The sequence below is a fragment of the Eleutherodactylus coqui genome, chromosome 1 (assembly GCF_035609145.1).
Source record: "Eleutherodactylus coqui strain aEleCoq1 chromosome 1, aEleCoq1.hap1, whole genome shotgun sequence".
Classification (NCBI taxonomy): Eukaryota; Metazoa; Chordata; class Amphibia; order Anura; family Eleutherodactylidae; genus Eleutherodactylus; species Eleutherodactylus coqui.
Genome location: NC_089837.1, coordinates 485,780,031 through 485,792,707, shown reverse-complemented (window position 1 = coordinate 485,792,707; position 12,677 = coordinate 485,780,031). Strand labels below are relative to the sequence as shown.

General features: G+C 42.2%; 1 protein-coding gene across 2 annotated transcripts in view; it reads left to right on the top strand.

Moving 5' to 3' along the window:
- Window positions 1-12,179, top strand: part of LRCH1 (leucine rich repeats and calponin homology domain containing 1) — a 204,805-nt gene extending 192,626 nt beyond the window's left edge. For both annotated transcript variants that reach the window (XM_066586152.1, XM_066586142.1), the window contains one exon: window positions 2,839-12,179. In XM_066586152.1, coding sequence (XP_066442249.1) covers window positions 2,839-2,952 — 114 coding nt within the window. In that variant the 3' untranslated portion in view covers window positions 2,953-12,179. The remainder of the gene's footprint in view (window positions 1-2,838) is intronic.
- Window positions 12,180-12,677: the final 498 nt, after the last annotated feature.

Here is a 12,677-nt window from a genome sequence, read left to right as displayed (position 1 = left end):
CCGACAATCTTAAACCGGAGACTAAGCAGCAAAGTGGATGAGATTTGCAAAAATCTCGTTAACATGCCGCGGCCAAGCCGAACTGAAACAAGCTTGCCATGGGGAATTCAATGCCACGGCATGTCAATCGTATCGCTGTTTCTGCTGCAGGCTCTCTCATCTCTATGGGGAGAGATGGCCACAGCGAACTACAGACAGACAAACTGCTGCAAACCCGCTCCGCACAGGTTTTGAAGCTGCCTTTCTGCTGTGGAAATCTTGCGGAATCTCTATAGGAGATGCAGACATTCCATGGGATTTCCATCCCGTGGGAACGCGGCCTAAAGCCAGATTCACATGGGTAAACGTGATATCAGGCCAAGAAACGTGGCAAGATGTCGTGCTTACCAACCTGTGTTTTTTTAAAATAGAGAAATGAAGCGAGGCTTTTTTTTTTTAGTTGTGATCCTCAGACGCGTGTTTCACGCGTGTCATGCGATGTCTTTTAAGGTCCCATTGAAAACAATGGGTGAGGCATTCCTCACAGCATCCCCTAGCCATGGTCTCTTCTGGCAAGCTGTGACAAAAAAAAACTGTAAGAGAAGTAGTGTAGTTTAAAAGCATTCTACCCTTCCTGTAATAGAAAACCGCTTTCTATGAGCTTGGGGTCCTTTTAGATGAGCCGATTGTTTGAAAGAGCTCTCCTGCAGCCTGTTTAGACAGGCAGATACATCGTTGGCTCTATTAAATGAGAAATCGGTCACATTCGCTGTATAAGGTCGCTTTCAAACGACCGGATTTGTATTGTGGATTCTGCGATCACCGCCCGCGCGGATGATCTGCGGTAAAACCCGGGCATTGACAGACATGTACTTTCGATTCTTCCTTCACGCATGCGAATTGCGTATTCTGCAAGCGGAAGAAAAATCGCAGCGTGCTCTATTTAGCAGTAGAATTCACACTTACGGCCTACATTGAAGTCAATGGAGATAGTTTGACCCGCAGTCCATACGCGATTAACATAATGAGGTATGCAGGGCCACCGGCCAGGCTCACAGTCGGAATCTGCTGCGGATGTGGAATCCGATCCAGTGGTGTGAGCTGGCCTTAGTGACTGAGAACGACTGGACGAGCGATAATTAAACCGAACGATACGTGAACGAGCCAACGATGGTCTCTATGTCTGCATAAAATGAACGCTGAACGAAAAGTGAACGATTCTCGTTCATCGTTCAGCCGTTGACTCGCGTCACTTTCGCTCATTTGAACAATAATTGTTCCATATCAAAGCACCTTTATGGTCCCTTTACACGCAACAGGCTGTCAGGCAAAGGATGCCTGACATTGTATGCAGCGATTCTCATTCCTGTTCTTTTACACTGGAAGGAGCATCGCTGACGATGCTGCCCGAATGGAGGCGGAGCGGGTCGGGGATCGTTCCACCCGGCTCCATTCACAGTAAGCAGCCAGTTGTTCATAAGTGAATGACTGCTGTTTATACGAAATGATACATCAATCAGTTTTCTGCATGCATAAAGTGAAAGACTTCTAGTTCGTCGTTCACTCGGCGCATGCTTTGACACTTAACGATTATCGTTCAGATTCCGGCGGTAGCCTGAATGATAACGTCCCCTTGTAAAAGGATCATTACCCTCTGGTCGATTTGCACAACTGCAATTTTAAACAAAGCTGCAGTGTAAGGCCGCTTCCACACAGGCGACAACGCTATGGACGCAAGAAAATCGCATCAGTGGTCTGTGCGATATCGCTGCATTTCTCGGAGCGATTTTGTGGTGCTACAAAGTCGCATGACTTTGTAGCACTCTTGTGCCGAAATTTTCTGGAGGGGGGTCTTGAAATATATGCCCTACCCCAAAAATAAGCCCTAGCTCCATAAAAAACACATACATCACCTAAGAAGTGCTGTCAGCTTCACCGTGTCTTCTCCCCAGTCCCTGGCAGTTGTCTTCAGGCATCTCCTCTGGTCACGGATTGGAAAATCCCTACCTCCAGGAAGCGCTGCCCGCCTCCAGGAAGTGATGTATGTATTTTATTTTTTTTATGCACCTAGGGCTTATGGGCTTTGACAGTGGAGATGCAACACAAAGAAGGGTCCATAGGGAAACATGGGCTTCAAAATATCGCAAGTCGCGGCTGTATAGAGCATGGCGCAATTTTGTAGTCTCGCAATTTTCCAGGATAGAAAACATTGTTGGTGTGGAAGAACCCATAGCAAAGCATTGCGAGAAAATCACCTATGTGGAAGCGGCCTAAAGCGGGGGGGGGGGGGGGGGGGGGCTTGATAGAGAGACAAATGAGCGCCAGTCACTCATTACAGCTTTCCCCTAGAAAGCATCCAAATGGGCAATGCTAAAGATGATAAACAGGCAGGCATTGCCAAACGGTAGTAGGGTATAACTGGAAAACTGCCAAAAAGTAGTTTGAGGTGTTATGTAGACCTCACGGATCAGATTTAAAAAAAACATAGTAGAGGCGTAGCTAAAGGCTCAGGAGCCTAGATGCAAAGATTCAGCATCGGAACCCCCCAACTTTCCTCTGCGTTGTTGGGTCTCTTAAGAAATCCGGCAGTGCAACGCTAGCAGCCAAAGACATTGTTAGAATCTTAAAAGATTAGGCAGAGGCTAAATGTAGGGGGCCCAATGCAAAATCTGTAACATGTCCCCTTAACCATCCATGTGCATTTATAATCTTGGTGTTTTCTTATATGATAAGGGGGCACGGTAGGGACTGCGACCTTTGCAACCCCTATAGCTATGCCCCAGATCCATAGATAGTACATTCAGATTTTGGTGCGGCTACTTAACTTTTTCATTCTGTTTTACTTTTTTCTTGTTGCAGGAGAAACTTTGTTTGCCACATCACATTCTAGAAGAAAAGGGCCTGGTGAAAGTGAGCATCACCGTTCAAGCACTAGTAGATGTAACCACAACCAAGCAAGCCTTATTTCTATGAAACTACTGCATCTCGTTTCATCTGACTGTAACTCTCTAAGGGGGAAAAAACGGCGAAAAATTAAATTGTTGCCTCAAGAGTCTCCTCTAAGGAGATGCATGATGGAACGCAGCAGCCTATGACATTCCACAAAGAGGGAGCAAGAAGCGATATTTGCACAGAAAAGGTTAAAGTCTATATAAACTGTATATATTTAGCCCCTATTTACTACATATCAGTCAATAACTTCCATCCTAGTAACTGGCTGTACACAACGATGAACAGATCGGCATACGCTGTCCCATGTAATTGGTGTTCAGTGGTTGGTGCTGGTTCTGTTCACTTCAGGTCATGTTGCACTGTATTTATTTCTATAGCACTAGCCATTATTTGCAACCCCAAACACTAATTGCTGCTTTAGTTTTAAAACCTATTTGGAATTACAAGTTCTAACTTGATGTACATTTTATACAATGTCCTATAGTTCACTGGATCGTTATGCGATGAAATACAATATATATAATGTAATAGTTGAAAGGGAGTATTATAAAGAATTTATAGCCTCCTCAATAAGAATTGTACTTTGGTTCCTGACTTAAAGCAACCCTCCAGTCCTGGATTAACAAAGATGGCCGCACCAGCTTCACTGACTCCCTGGTGCATGCTTTGTATTAGTTTGCATCATTAGTCTGATCTGACTGCCCACATGAGCACCGCTGGCTAGTCACATCAGCGTGTAGTGTTGTAGAATACCAATACATACTAATACACAGTGTACATCAGCTATTCGGTGTCTTTGTTTCTCCCAGCCTAGAGGGTTGCTTTAAAGGGGTTGTCTAACAACCTTTTCTTTTATAATCATGTTCACGACGCTGAAAAATAACCAGTTCACTCACTTTAGCCCACGTGTCTCCTCGCTGATGTATTGTTTATAGGCTGCAGCAGCCTGTGAGATCCCATAAACAGGCTGCTGCAGCCAATAACAGAGGCCACTGCTCGATAAATAAGCTCTGTCATTGGCTGCAGCAGCCTGTGAGATCCCATAAACAGGCTGCTACAGCCAATAACAGAGGCCACTGCTTGATAGATAAGCTCTGTCATTGACTGCAGCAGCCTGTGAGATCCCATAAACAGGCTGCTGCAGTCAATAACAGAGGCCACTGCTCGATAAATAAGCTCTGTCATTGGCTGCAGCAGCTTGTGAGGTCCCGTTAACAGTCTGCTACAGCCAATAACAGTGGTCACTGCTCAATAGCTAAGCCCCGTCATAGGCTGTAGCAGCTTGCAACGCTACAAAAACAGGCTGCTGCAGCCTGTAGACATTATGGCAGCGAGGAGGCTAGAGCCGTCGGCAGGGGACACCCGGAGAGAGGTACGAATTGGTTTATTATTTTTCAGTGTGAAGAACATGACTGTAAGAAAAATGTAAGTCGGACAACCGCTTAAACATATCACCATAGAAGCTCCTAAGGTTATAAAACAGGTAGATGTCAGTAAATGAATTGTACAAAAATAAACAACCTTTTAACTACTTTTTGCTTTTAACATTAAAGTGCACTTCACCAGCCCATGGGAGCCCAGTGGTCAGAAACATCAGATTAGTCTATGAGAACATCACTGCCAACGGATATACTGTTACAAAATACAAGGGCAGGTATAGAACCACATCCCTCCGCATGCGGACAGACAGACTGCTATATGGAGGAGCATTATAGCCAGTACGTAAGGGGTCATTCATCAGTATATTGCTGCTCCTCCATATAGCAATCTGTGTGCATGCTGAGGGATGTGGTTCTACCCCAGCCCTTGTATTCTGTATCACTAGTTCAGTAATTATGGCCGCTGGAAGTGATATTTTTGAAATGATTAGTCCTCTTTCAGTGATTAGTCTACAAGAAGACTAGTCTGCAGTTGGTGTATGTGATAGGTGCACTTTAATTGAGTTCTCCTTTTATTTCTACTTTTCCTGCATAGCTATGTACATAACAAATACTAACTATTGCTGGTAGTATTAATGTAGTAATGCCCAGGGTGAAAGTAATTTTGTGATCTGGTGCAAGGCTAATAATGCCAACCATACATGTCGAATTTACACCTATGTTATATCTATCACTAGCCAAATTGATATACAGTATATGCAAAACCCTACACTCTGCATACTGTGTGCCAAAACAGGAAAGGGTCTATCCTTATCATAAAAGTGATTGCAGTTTTATATTACTGTAGGCCAGACTATGTGGAAAGTTTCCAACAGGGTCTCCATAAAGTGTAAATGCCCATCTGCATTTACTCGCTGTAACGAGCGCCGATCGACAAAGCATTTGGATTGCCGCTCGTTCATACCATTGGCAGATGATCAGATTTATGGACACAAATAATCATTAATATGACCGTTTGCACCGATAGATCTATTACTGGTCGGCTGCACACGGTTGTACAAACGATCAGATGATGAATGAGCAAACACTTCTTTACCGGTTTGACCTTTTGCACATTCAGATGGGACGGTTATCAGGAAAATGAAAGATCGGACAAATATTAATGCCTGATTATTGGCCTTTGTAAACCCAGCTTTTATCACTAGGAAAAGGGGGTGGTCAAGATTAACACTTTACAATCCAGTGAGATTTCCCTGCATAGCTCCAATATCGGGCAACACATATTTCTTACACTGTGCAGAGCAGAAGAGCGCTTCGACATCGGAGCTCTGTTCTGCATAGTGTAATCTGCATAAAATATACATATGTAAATTATACATATAAGTTGGGCAATTCCAAGGAATCCACAACACGCTTTGCCACCCAAAACAAAGAAGAGCTGGGGAGCGTGCGGGTGCCAGGGCAACTGGATTGGAAAGGGTTAAGGCTCTTTTACAGTTCCGTTTAAACAGCGCTCGTTCAGTCGTTCTCACTTATACAGCGAATGTGAACGAGAAAACAATGTATCTGCCTGTGATTGAAACCAGCGAACCCCGACTGAATTCTGACATTGTCGCTCGTTCGAACGAGAAATTGGCTCGTCCAAGGGACCCCTAGAAAGAGTCAGGAGGCTGATGTGTAATACCAGACAGTCCAAGGACAAGAGCCGCTCTGTTTTTCTTTACTACACTTGTTAATTGCTGATTTTCCTGAATTTGGTATGCTGAATATTGAGCTTGAGAATGTAATAAATGATCCTGCATTCTAAACCATGCCATAGTCCATCATTTCCCAACTCCAGTCCTCAAGGACCCCAACAGGTCATATTTTCAGAATATTCTATAGTAAGCACACCTGTGGCAATGTGTGAGGCACCGACAATAACTACATCACTGGCGCAATACTGAGGAAATCCTGAAAACATGACCTGTTGGGGGGTCCCTGAGGACTGGAGTTGGCAAACACGGCCAAAGTCCCTTCACTAGTGTCACAATTATTGACTGCCAAAAATATATTACCCACAAAACCGTTGTTTCTGCTGTAAGGAGTTAACAGCTCCCATTATAGCAACAAGGAAATGGGCAAAACCGGTTACAAATAGCAAGTCACCATTTTTACAGTTTACGCTTAAAAGTTCAAGTAACTTTGCTTTAATTATGTCCGACTCAGTCCATATTAAGGATCAGAGCTGCATTCACACTTCAGCTCATTATTGGGAAGCCTCTAACAGTTTGGCTGAGCTCCGCTAATGCAGTGTTCTAGAGGTAAGCATGTATAGTACCGGCTCCTTGTCTCCTGTGGAATAAGGCGTCATGCTGTGCCTTCCCTCATTAAGCCACACGGCGCTAAAACATGAATGTCCCGACCGAGAGGTCAGGGAGGAAAAACGTGTCTGCTAGTCTTAGAAAGATTCAGAAAGTACATGGATTTTTATTTTAAAAAAACATGAAAAAACGCACAATCCTATAGCAACATATATCGGATATTGTGGCAATATTATAGAGGACGCTGCTAGGAATCACGGGATAGGTACTACAGTGCATGGAGAATTATTGGCCCTTGGAAAAGAGCCCCATCAACGTAGGGCAATTGCTTTGACAGATCTTACTCCAAAAAGCAGCTTGGTGGCTAGAATTTCTCTTACATAAGTCACGAGAAGTCGTTAACTACTAATTGCATAGTCATCAGCTATTACAAGCCAAAAATCAACAGGACAGTAACTTAGGTGCAAAACAAACTTCCCTTTATTCCTATAGTGCAACGTTTCAACAACTGGGTCTTCCTCAGCACCCAAGACCCCATTGTCCAAACATTGCACTATATACAAAGTGAAGTATGTTTTGCACTGAAGATGCCGTCCTGCTGAGGGTCCGTTTACACCAAACGATTAATCGTTTCATTGAGCGAACGATGTCAGAGTCGGCTCGTTCAAATCAGAAATCGTTCAGTCATTCGCATTTGCCGTATAAGTGACTGAGAGGGACTGAACAATCGGCATTTGAACTGGATGATACGTGAACGAAAAGCGAAAGTTTTATGCTTTGTCGTCCGACCATTGGCTGCGGTGTTCATTTTCACTCGTTCGTACGAATTTTTTTTTCATCAATAATCGTTCCATGTAAAAGGGCTTTAAATGTTAGATTTTCTACACCTAAGGCAACATTCACACAAGCGCAAATCTTGTGCATGTTCTGTGCGTTGCGCGACACACAAAACTTGCACGAATATGAACTCTATTCTTTTGAATGGGGTCATACACATGAGCAATTTTTTTTTTCTCCCTGTGCTGCAAGGCAAAAAAATGGCTGCATGTCCTATTTTTTTTGCACCCCCTCGGAACGCAACGTCTATTGTTTTCAATGGGACCGTCAAACACATCGTATACCTTGCAATGTGATGTTTCAGTGGGAAACACTTGCCGATCTCGTGAAGCAAGTGCCGCAAGGGATGCGAGGCATTTTTGCATAAAAGCGCCTCGCATGCACGGTTAAAACGCACATTGACAAGCGTGATATCCAGACCAGGTTTCTTGGCCCGATATCTTGCCCCCCTGTGTGAAGGTAGCCTTAGGGTCCTAGGTATTGTGAATTGCGCATTTTTTCCCCACAGCTGCTGATCTCTTTGGACAGTTCTTACAAGCCAGTATATGTCATAGTGACTAAACTAGCATCACGACATATTGTGAAATCATGTCTTCAGGAGACAATTACAGGATATATTATGGAACCCCTTAATCACCGATTCTCTAATAAAGCATCGGACAGATTTCCCATAAAACGATAGCACAGCGCCAATACACTTATCAGAGCTGGCCTTGTAGCCAATAGGAGCAAGCCACAAACGGGAAATGTAAGGCCGAGCAGAGATGGCCTCCATTAACATATAATGAATTCTTTAGAAAACAGAAGGACAATTTATCACATCAGCCCTCTATATGGATTGTAGGATCCAGCGAGTGCAATACTTTAGAGTACTTGAATTACAGAAGAGAACATGTTGTGCTCGGGTGCAGAAAAGGTTATATTAGCCTCAAATAGCTTTCCGTTTTATCGGTATTGAGCATGTCGGTGACAATGGTGCTTACAGAAGATGCTATTCAACACAATTTAATATAGAAGAACATCTACATAGCAATAAACAGATGGAAAAGGAATGTATTATTACTTGTGCACTCCGGCTTTCTTCTTGGACTAACATTACGGCCCTGCAGCAGCACTCAAAATGTATTGCTAGGTGCAACAAAAAGCTGAGACTTTGGAGACTAATGCCATGTCCATCAAAGGGGTTGTACCACTGTTGCATGTTTTATACCCTATCCAAAGGATAGGTAATAACTTGCTGATTGGTGGAGGTCTCACCTCCAATCTCAAGAACAGCGATCCCGTTTTCCCCCTTTGCCTGTCACTGCGGGAGTCTCTTCTCCCCCCTGCAGTAACGTCACTGTGAATGTAGTGCTGGTCGAGCATGCATGGTCAGCGCTCTATTCGTTCCAATGGGGCTGATGGATGTAGGTGAGCAGCACCCGATCAGCTTTCTCCACAGTCCCATTAAAAATGAATGGAGCGCTAGTGTACCTGCACGACCAGCACTTCATTCAGTCTCCTCCTTACTGCACTAACCCCGCAGTGAGGATGATGGGAGACACGGGATCCCCGCTCTTGACATCCCCACTAATCAGCAAGTTATCCCTTATCCTGTGGTGAGGAAATAACTTGCAACAATGGAACGACCCCTTTAAATGGGGGTTGTGCCATTAGCTCCTGAGCTTGACTTTAAATACATATAGAGTTACTGAATTATACCTATTAAAATATGCCAAAAGTAAACTGCAGGATATGAAGTGTATTCACATGATTATGTGATAGAAGTAAAGGGATGACAAGAACATAAATGTAACACTTAGCTTCTAGGAGTGTGATAATACTGGATATCCATAAGAGTAGGGAAAACGGGCATTGTTTGCTGCCGCCTGGGCCATCTTGGCTTTTTTTTTTCCTTTAACCAAAAGTTTTCCTTCAAAATACAAGTAATAAATGAATATCTTTCAATGCGTGGTAAGTCTCATGGCCATCAAGAACAGACTTGGAGGGCGATGTACTGGAAGTCATCAGCCAACAGTTTAAAGAGCAGATCAATAAAGCTGTTCACACAACTGCTACAAACAAACATACAAATTCTGCCAGCAATAATTAGGGAATTCTTAGTACATAAAAGAGTCGTGTGGTGCAGAGTGTTAAGGCAGCAGAAATGCAGTGCTAAGCTCTTGCTCATAACCTGAAGGTTGCAGGTTCAATTCTTGTGTGGTTCAGGTAGCCGGCTATCTACGATATAAACCATCACTAGTAACAAATGTATTGAACCCAGAGAGGATTGTTTGCCTAGACTTCCACCAAATCCACTTGCATTAATTGTTTGGGGCTACTATTATAACCAGATAGTGGATACCCCTTTATACCTTTAACCTGTCCTCATCCCAGGACGTAAACCTAGAGGTTTGCACAATTTATGTTCTATGGATGGCACGGGCTCAGAAGCTGAAGCCTACTTCATCTGCAGAGGGACTAGTGAGAACACTGATGCTGTTAACCCCTCATGTAAAGTGTTAACAGAGGGATGTCATCAGCTCTTCACCATGTAATCACGGAGTGTTGATGGGTTGCCTTAGCAACTGGATGCCAGACAATGGTGTCCAGTTCTGCCATTGGCTTGTGTTTGCTATGACTAACTATAATTCATTGCAGTACAGAAGTGCTATGTATTATCAGTGTGATCAAAGCATTGCAGGTTCCAGTCTCCTACAGGGGCCAAAAAAATGTAAAAAAGAAAAATAGTAAAGAGAAACAGAAAAAATGAGTAAGAACTAATTTTACGCACTTTGCTTAGAAGAAGTAAAGAAAAAAAAATTTTAAATTGGTATCGTCACATCCGTAATAACCCAAACAATAAATTGAACACAGTTTTTATCCTGCACGCCAAATGCTATAAAAAGGAGCACAAAAACTGAGCCAAAATGCTTTTTCTTGTTTAATAAGTGATCAAAAAAGCTATATGTACCCCAAAACGGTACCAATAAAGTTTTCAGCTTTTCACGCAAAAAAAGTCTTTCGGCGTTCCTTCAATGGAAAAATAAAAAAGTTATGAGACTTTGAATGCAGTGATACAAAAAACGTAAAAAAAATAAATTGTAATTTGTGCAAAAGTTGAAAATTCTGAAAAAAACCCAAAACCATAATTTTTGCATTGTTGTAATCGCACAAACCTGCAGAAAAAAATATTATTTATGCTGCATGATTAAACACTGTAAGAAAAAATAAAACAATAGCAGAATTGATGCCAATAAAAACTACAGCTCACCACGCAACAAATAAGCTCTCATATGGCCATGTTGACAGAAAAATAAAAAAGTTATGGCTTTTGAAGAGTGGAGATGAAAATCCACAAAAAAAAAACATTTTTAGGACCAAAATAGGCCAGGTCACTAAGGGGTTAAAGGTAATCTGAACAAAAAAAACAGTCAAATAAAAATCTACTGTTTAAACATAATGAAGTAATGTTGACAGAAAAATAAAAAAGTTATGGCTTTTGAAGAGTGGAGATGAAAATCCACAAAAAAAAAACATTTTTAGGACCAAAATAGGCCAGGTCACTAAGGGGTTAAAGGTAATCTGAACAAAAAAAACAGTCAAATAAAAATCTACTGTTTAAACATAATGAAGTAATTAGAGATGAAGAATAGACTTCACGACACAGACCCGACTGCAGAAAACAGACTAACCTTTGTTATGGCTTCTTTTCATGTACTATTATCTTTATAGCCTTTAGAGCAAAAAAAGCACAATGTAGTTTGTAGATTGGGTCAACCACAGGGAATCCATGACAGAGCACAGGATTTCTGAATGTAGAAGATGGTGGGGGGATGCAATGACTAGTACATTACAGGGGTTGTCCCACTCCTAGCCATTTTACTACAGGAAGCAGACAGCTCTGTACGTTGTGCAGTGACCCATTTCGGTACTGCAGCTGAGTCCTATTAAAGTGAATGGGAGTACCAACCCGGGCCAATGCACAATGTACGGAGCTATCCGCAACAAAACAGCTAGAAGTGGGACAACCCCTTTAAAGATACTAGATTGTACTTCTAGCCAGAGGGATATACAGTGGTCTGTATACTTCCTACTATGAACGGAACGTTCACAGCAAGTTTTTCTATGATATACAGAATCAAGAATTTTGGTGAAGGGAGAAAAGAGAGGAATTATGTAAATCATGAGTGGCAAAAGCAATTGACACATAGCAGCATGTTTTCTGTGTGTGGCTTCAGTATTGACTTAATCAATTGATTCCTTATTTATTGTTTTTGTAACAAGACTCAATAACCTGCACAAATAATTTCTGTATGTATATACCGTATGTCATTCGGAAACAATGCATCTACAAGGAAGTCGTTGGCAGCTAATATTTGGTTTGCCCATGAACTACCCGCTATGTTGCAGTGACTCCATTTTCAAGTAATTTCTTTCCTGGACAGTACAATGCTAGCCTATGGGAGGGGGAAAAAAGTCAATTTACTTGAAGAATGGAAACGCTGCCAGGAACGGAGTGAAAACAGCGTGATGAAATAAGAAAATCAATGTATTTAAACTCGGGATGTTAGGAACATTGTGAACCATTGTGGAGGTAAGATGTAAAGACAGAATAACGATGGCTGTTCCAAAAAGGAGACGTGCAGTTATCAAGCATTATTTTTTTACATGTACATATGACAAAAGCTTTGTAATGATTTTTGTGAGATGCCGCTTCTGAACAATAAAGAATATGCTTATGTCTTAAGTTGTTGCGTTCTCCATGCCGTTCAATACAAATTTCTAGTAAACAGAATGCGGTAAGGACTTATGGAATATTTAATGCACAAGTTCACCACTAGATAGTCGTTTCAAGGAATTGTTACCTTTGCACTTCAAGAAAATACTAACGGGCAAAACACAAGATTTCTTCCAGCACTCATATGAAGTTAAAAACAAAACTTTTATCATAGCATCCTTAAAAACATCCTCATAGAAGCAGATGGAAAAAAGGGGAACAATTTTTACATGTTTCAAGCCTTACAAACTGGCCTAGTTTGTGAGGCTTGAAACATGCAACTTCCTATGAATGCTAGAACAAATCTTGTGTTTTGTAATGGGATCCATCCGTGGCTGAGGCGGCTTCCTTCCCTGCACCATGTTGGTTGGATTCCAGGATAGTGTCAGGTGTGGGTGGGCCGATTTAACTTTTTCTATTGATTATGCTCACTATACACATATAGGGGGAGAGACCTGTCAGTCTAGC